The 20,654-nt window shown below is 38.5% G+C and overlaps 1 protein-coding gene across 2 annotated transcripts in view; it reads right to left on the bottom strand.

Moving 5' to 3' along the window:
* Positions 1–5,572: 5,572 nt before the first annotated feature.
* The window catches only part of PLEKHM3 (pleckstrin homology domain containing M3), a 76,621-nt gene continuing 61,539 nt past the window's right edge, over positions 5,573–20,654 (bottom strand). The window contains exons 10-11 of one of the 2 annotated variants that reach the window (XM_083354562.1): positions 11,457–14,564; positions 5,573–10,441 (exon numbers count right to left, since the gene is read on the bottom strand). In XM_083354562.1, coding sequence (XP_083210688.1) covers positions 14,387–14,564 — 178 coding nt within the window. In that variant the 3' untranslated portion in view covers positions 5,573–10,441; positions 11,457–14,386. Of the gene's footprint in view, positions 10,442–11,456; positions 14,565–20,654 lie in introns of those variants that run through there. The other variant, XM_083354563.1, reaches the window with a different exon arrangement.

Below are 20,654 nucleotides of genomic sequence, written 5' to 3' on the forward strand. Positions count from 1 at the left end.
TCCAACTCAATCCTACCAAGACCAATTGGCTGTGAGTGTTTGAACCACCCAGATCTGGAGATATTCCAGATGGGGTAGCACTTTCTTATTGAAGGGTGGTGCATAATTTTGGGGTCATTCTGAACTCACAACTCCTGCTTGATGAGCAGCTAACAGCTGTGGCCAGGAAGTCTTTTGCCCAATTTCATCTGGTGCACTAGTTGTGCCCTTTCCTAGATCAGGGGGCCCTTTAGCTTAGACCATCATTCATGACCTAATCATCTCATGGCTTGACTATTGCAATGTGATCTACATGAGGCTGTCCTTGAAGGCCACCTTGGAAGCTCAACTGGTTCAGAATGCAGTGGTGCAGTGATGGGGATGCCTCAGTTTACCCATATAACACTTCTGCTTCACAAGCTGCATTAGTTGATAGTTCACTTCCAGTGCAATTCAAGGTTCTGATCATTACCTATAAAACCCTATATGGCATATGGCCTGGTTGTCTGAGAGACCATCAGTGCCCCATAGTATCTGCCCAGCCAATCTGATCTGGCAGGGTTGGAACCATCCAGGTTCCTTCAAACAATATCTATTGGGACCACAGAAATATGCCTTCTCTGTAGAAGGAATGAGGTTCCCCCACACCCCAAGATTCAAACAGCTTCACCCTACAGGTCTCTTGAAGGGCCTAACTCTTCATCCAGGTCTTCAGCAAGGTGATTAAAACCACCTTTTATTCTTTTTGTCCCATCTGGATTTGTTATGTCTACCATCCTTTCATTGTTTGTTTTAAACATTTTATAAACTGCCCAGAATCATTTGGAGTTGGGCTGTATATAAATTCCACAAATAAATAAATAAACTGCTGCAGTTCCTGAATTAGTGCATGTTCTCCTTGCTGGCTGGTGATGTATTGAAAGGAGATAGCATCAAACCAGAAACAACACCTCCCCTCCCAATAATCTTTCTGTAATAAATGATGGAGACGAGCTGCTGATCACCAAGTGAGTTAGATAGAGCCTTTTAGAGAAATATTACATGTACTTGTGCAAAAGATCTTGAAGAGTCCTCATAATCTCTGCTACACATTTTTAATAGTTAGGTTTATGCAAATGCTTCTGCATTCTGTTAATTAAAGCACACTGAAGATTTTTTTTAGAATCACATTTTGGGTGTGCAAGTCAAACAATGCAGCAAGACTCAGCAAATAAAGGAAGTATTTGAGAGGCAGCCTTAGGAATAATGTCTGTAAATTGCTTTTTAAGTACAGATGCGCCAGAATATGACTTCTGAAAATCATGGTATTCCTACAACATAACACAGATACTAGGATAAGTTCACTACCTGTTTTAAAGAGAGCTCAGTTTTTCTAGGAAGTTAAATGGGTCAGCCCTGATTAGTATTTGCACAGAATCCATAAAATTCCAGGGCTAGATTGAGAGGTCAAAACAACATCTGAAAAAAGGCAATGACAAATCATTCCTCTGACATTGCCAAGAAAACTGCATTGGTGCAGCCAGGAGTCAAGTTGGCCTCTCTCTTTTCCCCCCTCCCTCCCTCCCTCCCTCCCTTCAACCCCCAGCCTCAAACAGAACAAGTTGCTTTGCTGGCTTGAAATAGGGGCCACCAATCTTGTTCCAACCCTTGCAAAGCATGAATGCAAGGATTTTCTTTTGTTGTCTTTTTGTAGTACTGGAGAAGCCAAGGCAATGTAGTTTCCCAGATATTTAGCTGCCATAATTCATGGTCTTTGATATGCTAGTCTTGTTAAAAGCCGTCTCTATTGATTATCAGCAGAGTTTGCAGTAATCCCCTGAATTCTATTACATATTATATAAAGTAGCACTAATTGCAGCCAATAATACTTGCTGCAAGCATAATCCCTATTATTCAATAATAGGAGGAGAGTATGTAAAAGGTTGCAACAGAAAAGGTGTGCCTGGATAACACAGCTAAGCACGTGGCTATCATGCATGGCTCATTATGTTTCAGTCAAACATTAACATGCTTCCTATGATCAAATCTCATTTCCTCATGAGTATGGAAAGTAAAAGACAGTAGTGTGACTTCAGAATCCTCTCACTCTTTCAAAAAAGAATCAAAAGTGTTTTAGAATAGAAATATTCAATAACTAACACTTAGGTTTACAAAGAATAAGCAAATATTGGATTGCCTTCTTCAGCACTAATGCTAAAGTAGTTTATCTGCTTTCTAAAATTTGCACAATTTGATCTTGAGTTTGATCAAAATTTGATGAAAATTTGATTCTGAGTATTTGTTGCTGTCTTTCCATTTTGCAAGCTAGCTAGCAAATATTCCCAAACAAAAGAAGTGAAAATCACTGCATTTCTTCAGGATAAAATCAACTTTTCCTCAGTGGCTCAGTATGAGACATCTTGGGCTAGCTTTTAATATTGTGCATTATTTACTACCTCATCCTGTTTGGGGGCAAAAATAGCAGTCCTCTCCAAAGAAAAGCCTGATCCAGCTAGGCAGTTTGTTAAAACGAGACTTCATTTTAACTTTCAAGACTTCATTTTCCTTTCAATAAGGAAAATAAGGAAAGGACCGGCAAAGTTTTTTCCCCAAGCCCTGGATAAACATATCTTCTCTGGATGTAACAGTTAATCCACTCATGGTAAAAACAGTCTTGCATGGATGGTTGTGTGAGCTTGCACAGAGAAAGTTAACACTAATTTGCTTCAGTACTACGCCGCCACTTCCATCCCCCTCTAAACTAAAAAGTTTGACTAAGAGGCAAAAAGCAACAACAGAGACTGCTTTGGATCCAAGAGGAGCGAGGGACTTGCTTTCTCCACTGGTTTCCAGATAAGGACAACCCCACCTTTGTGGACAAAGGAGATGGCCTGATTGCTAGGATACTTTCCCCTTCCCTCCACTGTGATTCACATACAGGAAGGAATGAAAACCTTCCTCTTCTTGTTATGTGGTGGCCCTTGCATTGTTTTCCACTACAACTTGGTATATCAGGCTAGCTCTGAAGAAGCAGGTTCAAACCAGTCTGTTCCAGCCTGGGGCATGGAAATTGATTCAGAATTACCTTGCTCTGCCTCAGAATCTAAGCTTAAGCTGAATCTGATTCATACCATGTTACCTTGGGTTTCACACAGCTCAGCCTTGCTATGTATGGTCTTTAGGTGGGGAAGATCCTGCTTCATTATCTTTCGGATGGTTATCAGGCAGTCACCAAGGAAGTAAGTTTGCAGGTGGACTTTTCAGCAACATAATTTATAACAAAAATTATCTATTGAAGCATTTCTGGGAAAAGTAATGGGTAGAACTAAATGGAGTCCTGCAGAACATTTCAGTTAAAGGTTACATGTTGTTGTTAGCTGCGAAGTCGTGTCCGACCCATCGCGACCCCATGGACAATGTTCCTCCAGGCCTTCCTGTCCTCTACCATCTTCTGGAGTCCATTTAGCTCACGCCTACTGCTTCAGTGACTCCATCCAGCCACCTCATTCTCTGTCGTCCCCTTCTTCTATTGCCCTCAACCTTTCCCAGCATTAGGCTCTTCTCCAGTGAGTCCTTCCTTCTCATTAGGTGGCCAAAGTATTTGAGTTTCAACTTCAGGATCTGGCCTTCTAAAGAGCAGTCAGGGTTGATCTCCTCTAGGACTGACCGGTTTGATTGCCTTGCAGTCCAGGAGTCTTCTCCAGCACCATAGTTCAAAGGCCTCAATTCTTTGGTGCTCAGCCTTTCTTATGGTCCAACTTTCACTGCCATACATTGCAACTGGGAAGACCATAGCCTTGACTATACGCACTTTTGTTGACAGGGTGATGTCTCTTTTTAGTGTGCTGTCTAGATTTGCCATGGCTTTCCTCCCCAGGAGCAAGCATCTTTTAATTTCTTGGCTACAGTCCCCATCTGCAGTGATCTTGGAGCATAGGGTTTTTTATATTAATTGTTACAGTGTCATGCATCCTCTTCAGTTGCTTAGTTAAAATAATGGAATTTCTCTAGTTTAGCGGAGCCATTCAAAACAAAAACAAAAACCCACCACCCTTTGGCTAGAGACTGATAAGGTGTTGGGGTGGAGAATATATGAATGCTTCACATGTTGCTGTGTTACAGTTCCCAGCAATGAGAACCAGTATACAGTAGTCACCAGTAAGGAATGGTGGGAATTGCAGTCCAACAACATTGGGAAGGTCAGAGTGTGGGGTACACAATTACAGAATTATACATTTGGAAAAAAGGCAGTAGACAATGGCAGTGTGAGGAGAGTTGCATTTTTTAAATCAATCAATCAATCAATCAATCAATCAATCAATCAATCAATCAGAGCTGGAAGGGACCTTGGAGGTCTTCTAGTTCAACCCCCTGCTCAAGCAGAAGACCCTATAACATTTCAGACAGGTGACTGTCCAGTCTTTACTTAAAACTCTACAGTGATGAAGCACCTAACTTCTGACAGCAAGCTGTTCCACTCTCAATTTCCACCCATTGTTTCTTGTCTTGCCTTCTGGTGCTTTGGAAGATAAGTTGACCCCCTCCTCTTTGTGGCAACCTCTCAAATACTGGAATATCCCAATATCTCAAATGCTGTCATGTCCCCTCTAATCCTAGCCAAACCCAAATCCTGTAACTGTTCTTCATACGTTTTAGTCTCCAGGCCTTTAATCATTTTAGTTGCTCTTCTTTGCACTTTGTTTTTCAGTCTCTATATCTTTTTTGTAATGTGATGACCAAAACTGGATGCAGAATTCCAGGTGTGGCCTTATTAAGGTTTTATAAAGCAGTACTAATACTTCATGTGATTTTGATTCTATGCCTCCGATTATATAACCAAGGATTGTATTAGCTTTTTTGGCTGCCGCCACACACTGCTGGCTCATATTTAAGTGATCGTCCACTAGGACTCCAAGGTCCCCCTCACAATTACTGTTTTTGAGCCAGGTTTCACATAACCTGTACTAGTACCTTTGTTTTTTTCCTGCCTAAGTGTAAAACCTTGCTTTTCTCCACATTCAATTTCATGTTGTTGCATAGGGCCCATTGTTCAAGTCTATCAAGATCTTTTTGGATCCTGAGCTTATTTTCTGGGATATTGACTATTCCTGCCAGCTTAGTGTCATCTGCAAATTTGATGAGTTCCCCTTCTATTCCCTCATCAAAATCATTAAGATATTGAAGAGTATTGGGTCTAAGACGGAACCTTGTGGTACCCCCGTGCTTACTTCTTTCCATGTAGATTAGTACGATTAAGGATGACTCATTGAGTACAATTTATCAGCCAGTTACAAATCCATCTGATGGTGATGTTGTCTAATCCACAATTTTCTAGCTTACCAAGATGTAGGGTATGGTCTACTTTGTCCAATGCCTTGCTGGAGTCTAAATATGTCCACAGCATTTCACTGGTCTACTAATTTAATCACTTTGTCAAAGAATGAAATAAGATTGGTTTGGCATGATCTTTTTTTAACAAACCCATGTTGGGATTTAGTTATAGCTTGTTTCTAACTAATCAGTTAGAAACAGGGCACTTGGAAAATCCTTTAGGTTTTTGAAAAACTTCAGCTGTTGCAATAATCTCTACAGAATTGATTCTATTACTGTAATGCCAGTTGTAATAGGATTTTTATTAGAAAAAAGACAAAACCAGGATTTCCTTTCAGGTCAATCAGCACTCATTAGATAGTAAGAATTTTGGATTGTACCAATTACCAGGGAGGACAACATATGAGCAAGTTGCATAAACATCCCTCCCCCTTCACCAGCCCCTGGATGGTAACCCTCAAATATAATGCTTATATTAACTCCCAGTAGCTGGCACATCCCTACTCAACGTGTGGAATTGATTTCCACTTACTCAATCAGGCAATTGATTTCCATCACTAATGCTAGAATTTCTGGGTTTTCAAAAAACCACATCTCTAGACCTTCCGCAGAAGACATAGCCACCGAAAAGAAACATGGATCCATCGATTGACCTCCAACTTGTAATTTGAGATAAAAGACTCAGACTTGACCCTGCCTATTTTTTTCTTAAAAATAAAAGGGAGGGAGAAGAGAGACATTCAGATTTGTAGGTTTCTGATACTGTAACCCTATAACAAAAGTAGTATTAGCATTCATAACTTTGGTTTCCTAATCTGACTTATCTCAAGGGGTTGATAGCTAGGCACAATTCAACAGCTAGAAAATAAGCCCTGATTATTTATAATTCTCTCATATAAATAATCAGTACAGAGCTAGAAGGGACCTTGAAGGTTTTCTAAGTCCAACCTCCTGCTCAAGCAGGAGAGAGATCCTATACCATTTCAGACAGGTGACTGTCCAGTATTTACTTAAAAAGCTCCAGTGATGAAGCACCTACAATTTCTGAAGGCAAGCTGTTCCACTAATTTATTGTTCTTCTCACTGTTAGGAAGTTTCTCCTTAATTCTAGGTTGCTGCTCTCCTTGATTAGTTTCCATCCATTGTTTCTTGTCTTGCCCTCTGGTGCTTTGGAAAATAAGTTGACTTCCTCTTTTTTCATGGCAGCCCCTCAAATACTGGAATACTGCTATGGTGTCTCCCCTAGTCCTTCTTTTCTCTAGACTGGCCATTCCCAATTCCTGCAACATTCTTCATATGTTTTTGTCTCCAGGCCTTTAGTCATCTTAGTTGCTCTTCTTTGCATTTTTTCCAAAGTCTCAACATCTTTTTTTATAATGTGACCAAAACTGGATGCAGTATTCCACCTGTGGTCTTACTAAGGATTTGTAAAGTGGTATTAATACTTTGCGTGATCTTGATTCTATGTCTCTGTTTATACAACCAAGAATTGTATTAGCTTTTTTGGCTGCTGCTGCACATTGCTAGCTCGTAGTCAAGTGATTGTCCACTAGGACTCCAAGGTCCCTCTCACAGTTACTGTTTTGGAGCCAGGTTCCTCCTAATTGGGACTAAAAGTCAATTTTTTTAAAATATACAAGTAAAAATCACTAAGGGTTTAATGAAGATCTAGACAGGAAGATTCACTTAAAGAATAAAATGAATACGACAATATAATTTCCCCATGATCAGAACAATTCACAGATGCTCAGTTCTTTTTCTTGTACTCTGAACATATCCCTGAATTTTTTAAAAACAAAAAATGTAAGTTCCAGTATGGATTCATTTTGCACCAAGATTTTGGAACAGGATGGCTTAAGCATGCAGAACCATTATGAAGCAGATATCAGAATGACTGAACTCTTATGTTCTCTTGAGTCTAGTAGAATATAAAATTCCTTTTATGATAGTGATAACATCCTTTTTGAAAAGGGAACTAAATTATTATTCTATAGTGTAAGACCTAGAGAAAGCTTCTGACTGTGTGGAATGATGTTAGAACTACTTTGGATGTAGGTTTCCAAATCTGATCAGCATGGTATACTTTTCAAGAGTGAGAACCTTTGAATATGCTGTACGTCAGGGACCTCCAACCTTGACAACTTTAAGACTTGTGGACTTCAAGTCCCAGAATTCCTCAGCCAGCAAAGCTGGTTGAGGAATTCTGGGACTTGAAGTCCACAAGTCTTAAAGTTGCCAAGGTTGAAGACCCCCTGCTGTAGGTTTCTTTTTCTTCCTTTGAGTCAGTGTTGACTTCTGGCAACACTGGTTTACTTGGCAAGGTTTTTCAGAAATGATTTGCTTTTACCTCCTTCCAAGGGCTGAGAGCTTGTGACTGTCCCAGGGTGACCAGCTGGCTTCAGGGCTAAGATGGAACCAGAGCTCGTAGCTCCCAGTTACTAACCTGATGCCTTCATTATAGGTAGTCCTCCACTTACAACAGTTCATTTAGTGACAACAGCTTTGAAAAAAAAGTGTTTTATGACTATTGCAGAATCCCCAGGGTCACGTGATTTACATTTGGATGCTTGACAACTGGTTCATATTTACGACGGTTGCAGCGTCCTGGTGCCATGTGATCCTTTTGTGACTTCTGACAAGCAAAGTCAATGCAGAAGCCAGATTCACTTAACAACTGTGTTACTTATTTAACAACTGCAGTGATTCACTTAACATCTGTGGCAACAAAAATCTTAAAATGAGGCAAAACCCACTTAACAACATAAATTCTGGGGTCAATGGTGGTCATAAATTGAGGATTACCTGTATTACGTCAAACTAGCTCTTTTGGCTATGTACCTCAAGCAATTTCCTATACTTAAAATCAGAGCTTCTCAGGTTATAAGTACTGTAAGCTTGTAATGGCATGGGGGAACACTAGAGTAAATTATGAAATACACTACTTATATTTATATTATAACTATCTTACAGTTATTTCTACATATACCAACTATGAAGGAATATTCTTCATTAAAATAAAACTTTTTTTTAGAAAAAAGACCATTTACTGTTGATTATAATACAACATGAATACCATTTACCAGTGTTTAGCTAATGAATCATTTAGGTCACATCTTTATCCAATAATTATATAAAATAATAACCATCTTCAATAATTGCACAACAGGTTCCAGAAATAATACACAAAGTTAAAATTTCCTTAAAAATATGGACCTATTCTTTCATAAGTGAAATATATTTGAAAAAACCCACATCTTTAAAAATTAGCCTACGAATTTAGCATCGTAACAATTCAACACATGTATTCTTTCATACAGTCACATATTCTTAACCCACAAATTTATTATTTTGGGGAAAAATTCAGTTCACAAGGATCTATCTGTTGATCCTATGTACCAATTTATACCAAAGCACTCTACAGCTAACAGCGATGTGTCCCATTACACAAGTGTATAGAATTTCCACAACAGTGAATTTATAAGGTAAAATACAATGGCCATTGCTTAAATTCAAGTTCTCCCATTTGTTTCAAAAGACATAAACGAAAATGGAACCTGGTTTGACAACCTAATATGCTTACAGATCCCTTAAATTTATCCAAGCATTTTTCATTATTTATTCATCCAAAGTACATCTGCACTGTATCTGTAACTGGCAAACTTCTCTTCAGGCTGCCAATGGAATACTATATGTCCCCCACCCCCATCCCAATCAGCACATGACTCAGCCTGATGCTTCTATTGCTATACTACATGGTCATTAAATAGTTTATATTTCTGTTATGAAAATGGAAACACACAGAATATTTTGCTAGGGAAAGCTGCCAGTATAAATTGGTCGATCTGGCTTGCCACAATGTGCACCATTCTTCTTATCCAAGATCCTTTAAGCCAAGGGTCCCCAACCCCCATTCTGTGGACCGGCACCAGGCCGTGGCATGCCAGAAATCGGACCACGCAAACAAGCGAAGCTCCATCCACGAGATGCAAGCAGTACACAAAACCACGCCCCCTCCGGTCTGTGGAAAAACCTCTCTCCATGGAACTGGTCCCTGGTGCCCAAAAGGTTGGGGGCCACACCACAGGCTTAGTGATTGAGAACTGGATCTTGTACAAAGGAAGTTGTACATTTAAAATATCAGCCTCCTCTCATGTTGACCTATCATGCATGAAAAGGCCACAACAGACACCAAAGAACAGACTTTGTGAGGGAAACATTTTCAGTCTTGCCAAAGAGCACTGAAAAAATATGTTCCACTTGAAATCCTTGGTAGTTAGGGAGGCATTTCAGAGCTGCAAGGTTTGAATTGCCACAAGACAGGATCTTTTGTTCCCTTTGCATCTTAAGAATCTGATCATAACTTCTTTGTGCAGTGGCCCTGCAAACCTTTCCAAAAACATTCTAGTCTGAGAATATATTAACTTCAAGGAACTTTGTCTATTTTAATTTCTGTATAAATGAGACTGATACAAACACAAATAATACTGGAAGCCTGGTATAATAATAAATATTATTATTCATACATGCACAACACAATAATTTTTGCAAGCTTCAATTTAACAAGATTCAAGAGCAACTCTATGCTACTATCCAGGTTTAATCACAAGCAAATCCCTCTAAGTGTGCATGAGATTGCAACTCTTAATTTCCAAACACAATTACTGAAATTTAGTTAATGATTTCTAGATATGAAGAGCTAAGACTTCCTTGCTTAATTCTTAATAAAGTGTCAAAAGAAAAACACGGTCCTTTTAGATATGGATTCCCAAATGATAATTATTTCTCTGAGCTAAAATTAATAAATAAATATTAAGACATTAAGTGATGCTTACATACAAGATAAAGTACTTCATATATTCCATATGCTGAAATCATCCAGTGAATGGCATAGATTAGTGTTGCATCCCAGTTCTAATAAAGCTATACTACTTCCCATGTACTAGCACCAAAAATGTTTTCAACTTGCCATAAATCCATGTTTTGGGATCTGTTAGATTAGATCCATACTTTAGGCATCCTGTTTTGGAAACCTCCTCTGGATAGTTGGAATTCCACAGGCATGTCTATGCAGGAAAGAATCCAAAAAGCAGTAGAAGATCTCTTGTTATTACATGAATAATGCCACAAATAACAACCACATCAATGTAGCAACCTAAAAAGAAGACAAAACTTTAGCAAGTAAGTTCAGATGTTAATAACAACTAAAAAAATAGGGTTTTTTTTCCCTGTGAAGTTACACAAAACCTGAATTTACAGGTTTTCTATAAAGTACCTAGCCTTTCCAGACCCCAGAAGAGGCAGGAATTTAACAGCATAAGGAACTAATAGAATGAAACCACCTCTTACCACTATTCTAATCCTCTAAAATATTTCCTTAGAAATGCAGCCTTCCCAGTAATTCTAGAGACCCCTCTATGTGACTTGGTGTCAGGAAGAACACAGCATTGCATCCAAAAACAATCAGCAATCAAAAGGCAGGCAGCTTTGAGGCCAAGTCATACTGTCAAAATGCACTCATTAGGATGTCCTCATTTCTCATACTTGTTGACAGTTTTTTCTTCCCATGTAGAAAGCAGCTTCCTATTAGAGCAGCATGCTCCCAGTTTTAAACACACACTTGTTCTAAATCAATATTGCCAGATCCTGTGAAAGGTTCTATTTACCAACGTGCAATTTTAATTTTGTACGTAAATTATTATTCATTTCTAGCCAAAGAAAAAACCGTTTACTTCAGTCTATATAGTCAAATAGCAGTAACCTTAGTTAAACTATCTATGGCAGGAAGTGTAATATTGTATTTTAATGTGTTGATTAAACAAGAGAAAAACTTTCCCAAATGGGAAGTTTGCTATTTAGCCATGAGATAATGATGTGCTTATTTAGTTCCTTGTTTTATTTTTCTACCATTTGTAATTTTTAAACAAATGCTATCTACATAAAGTGTAAATATCTGCAAAGGAAGAGCCCAAAGGAAGAGATCTGCACAGGGCTGGCCGTGCAATAGAAACTGGTTACTGGTAAAAGGGGGGGTGGAGTAGTTTTCCTCAGCTCTTCCTCATTTATTAACTAACAAAAGCCATTTCCACCTTTTCCAGCAGTGGCAAAAGTTTTTTGTCATAGTCTGCCAAAATTTTGTTCTAATCAAAGAGTGAGCAAATTATTCTTACCACTAATCAAATTTAAAAAACGCCTCCATTCTGGATATCCAAAATATTGCTTCATGTGCAGCTTGTTATCCTTGCAGTCATTCGATCTTTCTCTCCTCAATGGACTTTCTATAGTAGGAAGGGAGGCAGAGATGGCAGTGGGTGACACAGAGAAGCAGCACTGGTGGGCCTTCTGTGGAAATCAACAAACGGTACCGAATGTCCTTGCCGGGACATACCCCTAGTTCCAAAGGCAAAAGGATAGGCTGCATTATACTTAGCACAAGTCCCACTGGAATTAAAAATGTGGCACTGAACTCTTGCAGAATTGTGGCAGGACTCTGCAGTCTGAAGGATTTGGGGGAACATGCTTATCAGATTCCATGCAGATGCATTAACAGAAATATATTGTGTACAACAACCCTACATTCTCTTTAATACAGACATATTTTGCATTGAGGGGCAGTTGTGGTTGCTGTTGTTGCTGCCTTATTCAGGCTTCTGGGAGTTAACTATAGGTTGACCTGGAAGTCAAAATACATGCAGCCATATAAACAGGACTTGTTGACCACCTTTGTCCTCAAAAATATCCTAAGGACTCTTAGCATCACCACGAGAACTCCACAGGCTGAAAAACATTTTATATTATCACAGAAGCCCATTGCAGAGAAGAGTAAATTAAGGCAATTTCAAAGCAGGAAACCGAGGAGGTCTCTGATTAGTAGAATACAGAAATATAGATTTGAGACAATGTTCATCTATTGTGGTAGCAATCAATTGTTCCAAAGAAGGCAAACTGGGAACCAACATTAAGAGCACAGTGAACCCAAAACAAAGAACTGAAGTGGTAGATGTGAGCTGTATGCAGTGGCACACTAAAGTTACCCTTTAAGTTCACTTTTAATAACTCATTGGATAAAATGAAGAAATTGATGGGGCAACTTAAGGAGATGTACAAAAATAATAAAACATTACAATACATTGGAAAAAAGCTGGTATAAACACACTTTCCACACGCTTGATTCACTTGCCCAGTGAATCCTTAAAGAATTAAAATAATTTTAAAAAATAAAATAATTAGGAAGCCTTAAAAATTAAAATAATTAGGAAGTTCCAAGATATCCCTCTCCCAAAAGCAAACATCAAAATAAAGCAGGTTATTTATACCAGCTTCTTCTTCACTCTGGATTCTGGAAATTATGGAAAAGTCAAATACACAATCACTCATTCTTTCGCTCTCTCTTCTATCACTTAGGTTTAAATAAAAGAAGCAATGAAAACAAGTCTCAGTGTAATATATGGACTTCAGCTTACTGACAAATGCATGGCTCTATGCAGATATGAAAGTAATTTAAAAAATAAAGCAGATGACCATTCCTTAAGAGCATCATTTGCAGTTGGCCTATTTGCACGTAAAAACTGGCTGCCAAGTGGTCCAGAAGAACCAAGCAGCACATCCACAAATGTGAGATGGGTGGTTTTATCAATTAAATAAAATAAATTTAAATAACATGAACTGTGGTTCTTCTAGTCAGTGCCAGCTCTTTGCTGATTGTCTTCCAAATGTACAATTGCCGCAGCCAGCCTATGACAAATCAACGTAACACATGCCCATTTCTAGAGACAGTAACTTGGCAGTTTGAGGGGAAGAAGTAGAGAAAGAAATATAAACGTGTTCCGCTGCCTGCACAAATTAAGTGGCTACTCCTGATTTGATATATACCAGTACCAAGCCAGATTTATAATTACAGATAAAGCTTGTACTATCCTTTCACTATAGCAAAGAAAACATTAAAAACAAGGTTTAAAGATGGCTTGCTTCAATTAATCATAGTAAACACTTATCCCTGTTGCTGTCTGGATTGGAATATAATGTTAAACTATGATTAATTGAAAGCAGAAGTAAAAACTTCCAATATTCCCTTTGCTGTATCAAAAAAAAAGGAATACTGAAAGTCGAGAGATTGATTTAAACCTATTTTTCTAATATTTTCATTACTTCCAAATATTGCATGTTAAGTGGTTAAAGCATATGTCCTGGTGCTTTTTACTGCAGAATTTAAAAGTATGCAAGAAATCTCACTTTCAGGATGAAGTATTCAAGCTCTTACTGATTCTGCTATAGTACTCAGAGCCTTGGCATATATACTATTAGAATATGAATGTTAAATACAGCAAAGAGTCAGATTCCAGTTCCATCATCCAAATGCAGGAAATTTCTTCTACAAGGTATGAGCAAAGCAATGTACATTATTTAATATTAAAGGTGATTAAATATTTAAGCTTTATGGTGTTACATGTAGGAAAATCAGGATCTGAATTAATAATTTGTCAACAACTGTGTTGTGAACAAGTATTCAACTGTGAATATTTCATCACTGAAAGCAATTTCTCTAGTATTTGTGCATATTAACATAAGACCTAGGCAGGTTTTAGCACTGGGCTTACAGAGGTTGTAAGGACAATTACCATGCTGTGCTTCTAAAGTGGAACTGGCTTGATTTTGAGCAGGGAAAATATTCATATAAGCGGATTATTAAATCATCTTTCTAAGCTGCAAAAAGCTCTACAAATACCTGTCCACAGGCACATTGTCCTAAGTAGTTTGTAAACTTTAAATAGCAATGCCATCTATTTCTACCAGAAAGAAAAATCACTTGAAGTCCAGTAATAAATACAAGCTAATGAGATCTTTCAATGCAAAGGGAATGCAATCAATGCAGACAATAATAAATATTTCAAGTAAACTACTTTTGGTATAAGACCAGTTGGTTCATAATTAGAGTTTAGCCTTTGATTTTCTTAGCATTCTGAACTCCAGCTACTCAGGAACAAAAGATACATATACATTTTTTTGTACTAAAGTATTCTCCCTGGCAATGAACCAGTGCCTTAGAAGCATTCATTCCATTCTGGGAAAGGGTGTAGGTTGTCACATTTCCCCCTTCAGATCATGTATTCTGACAGGACAATTCAAACATGTTGCAGGCCTCTTCCAGGCTCTCATCCATATTCAGTCTTCTCCAAAAAGATTTCTGCTTCATCTGTAGCTCTCTCCTCACACACCTGGGACACGGAACGGCCTTCTCTTTGCATTCTGAATGGAAGACAGCACTACAGCTTTCACACCTGTAGGCACAAAATGAGATATTTATATATTTATTCTCAAGTTTCTACCTTTAGTTTCCTGGGATCAGGTACATTACTTCTGACAGCCAGTCATAGAGAATGTTGGGTACAAAGGATGCCCAGATTGCTATAGCCATTTTTTTTCTAATTGTGGTAACTTGCAGATACAGGGATTTCAACTTCTAGTTTTTCCCAGCCAGCATGCCCATTGCTGGGAATTCTGGTTTGAAGTCCACACATCAGAAGTTAGCTGAGATTGAGACAACTCCATACTCTGCTCTTTTTCTACAGTGTGCTTATTTAGTGTACACATAAATCAGTAAGACAATTGGGCTGTGACTCTGCATGTCAGTGTTTTATGTGCAGTTTAACTACATGCAGGATTGTCTTATTGTCTTACTGATTTGATCTTTTATAATACTATTTTATCAGATTGTGAGTCTCCCAGAGTTGCATGACAGCCAGATGGGTGGCATATATATTTAATAAAATAAATAAAATAAAAATGCTCAACATTTGCTTGAAATCTCTTGTTGACCTTACAAGATTAATTAAAGCATGCTACTCATTCTTTACTGCATTCAAGAAACATATTGTCCACCTAGGTGTGAGTTTAAACAATAGCCAAAGAAAACACTTATGATTGTAAAATTTTAAATCATCTCCTCTGTGCTAACTATAAAGTTAATTCCCCTTTCATTAGTGACTTGCAGTTCCTTGCAATGGCTGGAGACTAATGATTGATGAGAATGTCATTTTGTATTCATTCATGGCTTCTCCCTTTCCTTTTCTCATTCAGCTGGAAAATGTAAAAGCTTATCAGGAATTTCTGTTGAAATGAACGCCCAGAGGATTAAGAAAGAGTGACACATCTGCCACTCCTATCCAGATGCACTAAACGTAGGGATAAGGGCAGGAGAAGAGAATTTTTAGGTAATAATTTAAGAACTACTACTTTGGTAAAACAATTTGTGGGGGAGCAAACAACCCATATTTTCTGTAACATCCACAATCAACTAATTTCTTAGTAAAAGCAAGAATGGGATGATCAAAAACATTACTGGAAGAACAGGCTGGAATTCTTAAGATCACATTAGCTTCCATTTTCTAAATTCCCAAAATATTTATAAACCACCTTATTGCACATCTACTTATAAATAACTCTTTCAGATACTTGATCCAGTATGCAGTAGATTATCACTCTCTTTACCAGTTAAGATCTAACTGATTAATTGCAAACTGAAGCTTCCTTTTCCTCTTTATGCTCTAATCTCGAGGAATGGGATTAAAATGGGTATTAAAGGAAATTTAAATAAAGAGTATGAAAAATGGAATTCTGTTGATGCGGCCCAAAAGAGCTGGCTTTTCAGAAGAAAGATTTTATATATGTATATAGTTAATCGCTCCATTTCAAAACGCCCCATTTGCAATCAGACAAAGTTTTCAGTTTCCATCATTTCTCCGTCCGGGTGAAAACTGTTTGGGCACCTATGGGGCACTTGGAAATGGAGCAATTTGCTGCGTTTCCAAGCGCCCCTTAGGTGCCCAAACACTTTTCACCCAGAGGAAGACTGGAAGCTTCGTCTCTTGCAAATGGGGTGCTTTGAAACTGAGCTAATCAGTTTCAGTTTGGCCTCTGTGTGCTTGTTGCGTCTTGTGCTGGCCACGCCCATCCCCCGGGCATATTTTGGGGTAGGGCTTATATTAGGCCCACCCCAAAAAAATCAGGCTAGGGCTTATTTTCAGGGCGGGTCTTATTTTTGGGGAAACATGGTAGTTGTAAGTCTGTGAATATTAGTGAGAGAACTTATGCACCATAGGAAAAATAAGTGGTTGCAATTATATTTTGCTTAAGGGGCTTCAGTGAGGAAACATCTTCCTCAAGAAAAAGCACCTTTGAGATTCTCACAGAGCATGGCAATGAAGGCATCAAGCTAGAAATCAGAGACCAGGAGTTCTAGTTCCACCTTAGACCTGAAGCCAGCTGGGTGACCTTGGGTTAAATTGTCATTTATTTATTATACTCATTGTTTAATTCTTTTTTAAATTTTGTACTTTATGTTTTTTTTAATTTTTATTGTTGTGAGCTGCCCTGAGTCCTTGGGGAGAAGGGCGGCATATAAATTTAATGAATCTGAATCTGAATCTTCTGTCAGACCTGGGCAGGGAAAACCACTTCCGAAAGTGCCAAAAACTCCAGGGACTAGTCCAGGTCAGGAGTGAAAAACGGACTCAAAAACACAATAAATAAGTAACTCCTCACAAAGAAGGGTCTAACCAGGAAGCATTTTTGCTTGGCTCTGGAGTAGGAAATGAGGACCCACACCTTTCAGGATTCTGTTTGTTCTCTTACTTATCTATCTGACATTAAGAGGCATGGTTTTGTAATGCTCATTTTAGGCATTTTAATTTAGCCAAATTTCCAGAGACTTCCTTAAAACTCCTTTCATTTGCTAATAGGTCCATGTTAAAAGATTTCACCTTTTCACTGATTAAAGATTGTTTTATTTTAATCACATGAGTCAGCATGGAGACCCCTTCTGTCATATCAGCTATCATGGTTAACCAGCGGTGACACAGCACATTGCCCAATTCATTCACCATGTGCAACACAGGAGGAAAAGCGCTGCAATTTGAACAAGAAGTCTGTTTCAGGATTCCACTGGGTATCTCATGGGTCCCAGTAACTGAGAGAAAAAAGCAACCCATTTGACTCCAGCAACAAAAAGTGTGCCAAGACTGTCAGGCAACCTAATAGGAAATTTGCCATTTCTAAATGGTTATTTCAGGGGTATTTCCAAGGAAGAACATCTCCTTTTTAAAAAGTCCCAGCTATAAATTTTATATGAGATAAGCATGTGAAGCTGCTCTCAATGAGAGAACATAACCTGGTCATTCTGCAGAATTTTAACACTTTAAGCATAAACATGATAGTCTATTCCAGGGCTTTTCAACCTTTTCACCCATTGTACCACTTTTAGGATATAGCAACATCCGAGTACCACCAGTCGCCTAGCAAGGTGTCAAAAACTTGATGACCAAAAAAAAAAAAAAAGGGAAAAAAGTGATGAAGTAAAGGTAGTCCTCGACTTACAACAGTTCGCTTAGTGACTGTTTGAAGTTACAATGGCACTGAAAAAAGTGCCCCCCAAGCCACAGCCGAGCAGGACACCTGCCTGCCTGCCCGGCGGTGCTGTTCCTCCTGTCTGAGGTTTTCATTGTTGTGAGCATTTTTGTTGAGAATTGGCAGTGGGGGTGGGGTGGGGGGTGTTTGGTTTTTATTTCCCCCCCCCCCCCGTCTGCTGGGTAGTTGCAGCAGGTTTTGGTCACTTCACGTGACCCTGGGATACTGTGACCGTAATAAATATGAATCAGTTGCCAAGCATCTGAATGTAAACCACAAGACCCTGGAGATGCTGCAACATTCCAGCTGATCGGCGTGTCTTCTGGGCTCAGCAAAATCACCAGGATCAGCGCTGAGGTGCTTCCGCTCAGCCCTGACAGCCCTGCAGCTCCAGCCATCTCTCGCTCAGGCTTGTGCAGTGCTACCACCGGTTCAGCTCATTCCTCTCCCCCACTACCACTTTTCTAGGATGGTCACGTACCACCTGCCAGGTGCCAATGTACCACAGGTGGTACCCGTACCACTGGCTGAAAAGTCCTGGTCTATTAAACCATAATATTCTATCCCTATGATTAAGAGATGAACTAAAATACTGTAGAGCAGACATGTCAAACTCACAATGTCACGTGATGTCACGCAACCTATCAGGACGGTTTTGCCATTGCTGGCAATGGGGTGGGTGCGGCTTCCACATGACGCATCCGGCCTATAGGCCAGCAGTTTGACACCCCTGCTGTAGAGGATTGTATTTTCAGCAACTTTGAGTCCCTCTTTAAGTCCCTCTTTAAGTCTCTTTTTTGTTTGCTTGAAACAAACTATATATTATATGGCCATAGTGTAACTCATTCATTATGACTTCTTGTATTTACTACTACTTCTATTTTTAGACTAATGATTGAAAGACCTGGCACTATAAAATTCAAATAAGAAAAAGAAAAGAAAAGAAAAGAATTTGTGAACATTGTCTAATGAGAGAAAACTTGGATTTGTCTCTCCTTGGGCAGGATGTAAGAAGCCTGCAAGGCACAGCCCACCAACCCCTGCTAATTAAGTGAAATGATTGTGTTTGTTTTGGAACCATTTGGCCAACAAAAGAATGTGTCACACTGATTAGCAAGAAAGGGGTATGTAATATATGTGTATTCAAAGCCAGATAAATGCATTATCCAGGTATTTAGCTGTTTGCTCAAGGACTGACAAAAAAGAAGAAGAATGCTGAGCAAATAAGCTGGTGCAAATGAAAACTCCAGCTTTGAGGAGGGTTATCCTGTTCTAAGATTTATCTGTTTCAGGGAAGAGATAAGCCTTTAAAAATTGCATCAGAAAATGCATCCACAATATTATTTTTAACAGAAAGTATTCTCTTTGCTAGCCTGTCTAAGGGTTACAAGATGCTACACTGTGGAGAGAACCTATGCAGATTCACTTCAAAATATCTAACCATCTGGGAATCATTGGTTTGCATTTTCCTATGGCAGCAGTTTCCATCCACAAAAGGAGCTCTGCCTTGACAAACAAAAAGTTCAAGGCAGCGCCATAAGCAGCAAGATACAGAAACATAGGTAGAAATGCATTCAAATTGCTTGTCTTTCAAGAACAGAAGAAGGGTCCCTTATAGGATCATTCACAAGGGCATTTGATTACAAGAGATGCTGTTGCTATTTCATCAGTCTTTTACTGGTCTAAACAAGGTTTAGTTTTGGAACACCACTGATTTCATTTACGACTACAATTACGTGGATGAGCTTGTACAAAGCTAATACAGCATCAATTGTCTCTTATTTTTACCTTTGTTCAAAGGCATAGTCCCAGATCCTAATATACCCACTGACCTCCAAATGGTACAAAATTTTAAATGTGAGAAAACTGAAGCATACAGATACATGTATGTGTGCATATAATGAAAAGTTAGTGAACACTGCAAATACTCCAAAATGTTATTAGATTAAATAATTATTGATCTGATAAAATTATGGGTTTTTTGAAAACTTTCAAAATGTCAGCACTCTGAAATGTTTCATCAGGAATTTCAATACACAATAAACATTTAAATTATTCAAATATTTTGTGCAAGATTAACTGTACATCATTAGAAACCAATGATACACTTAAAACCTTTAAACTAATTAAAATAAATAATGGTACTAACTGATGGTAAACTGTTTTATCTTTGTCTGTTTTATCTACATCCTGTAGATGCCTTGTTTTATGCAGGCTTAGTTTTGAGGCCTTCTCCTTCACAGCCAAAGAATGAGAGAAACGGGCACATGCTCTTGTTTTTGATGGAGTATTCATATAGGGGTGCTATATACCTCATTTAACTTACTTCTAGATTTTGACACTTGGAAAAAAAAACAGAAAAAATCAAGGAAAAAACTAAGAAAATAAAAGAACTAAAAGATTTGCAGTCATTAATCTCACTATACCTTGCACCTTGGCTACACACTGAATTAAACAAAGGGCTTCAGGGTATAGGGCATATAAGAGGAAAGCATTTTAAAAATAATTTTACGGGAGTTTCATGGTTTAGAGAATAATTGAACTAATTTTGCACTTAAACATGTCACTGAGGATGATTTAAAATGATTATGGTCACTCCTCTGTAAGACTCTGGGCAGCTTACTGGGCTATAGAATTAAAACAATTAAAAACATAATTACAAAATACAGCAGACTAAAAAGCAATCACAACAATCAGAAAATATGGCAGGGGCTCCACAAACACCTTAACAGCCAGGCTTTAAGGGCTTCTTTAACTCAGGAAAGAGGGCACCGTACAGGTATTCCTCAATTTACAACCATTTGTTTAGTGACTGTTCAAACTTACAACAGCACTGAAAAAATGACTTATGACTTATGATCATTTCCCCACATTTATGACTGTTGCAGCATCCCCATCATCACATGATCAAAATTTGGATGCTTGACAACTGACTCACATTTAAGACGGTTGCGGTGTCTTGGGTC

Source organism: Vipera ursinii, assembly GCF_947247035.1.
Source record: "Vipera ursinii genome assembly, chromosome: 1".
NCBI lineage: Eukaryota > Metazoa > Chordata > Lepidosauria > Squamata > Viperidae > Vipera > Vipera ursinii.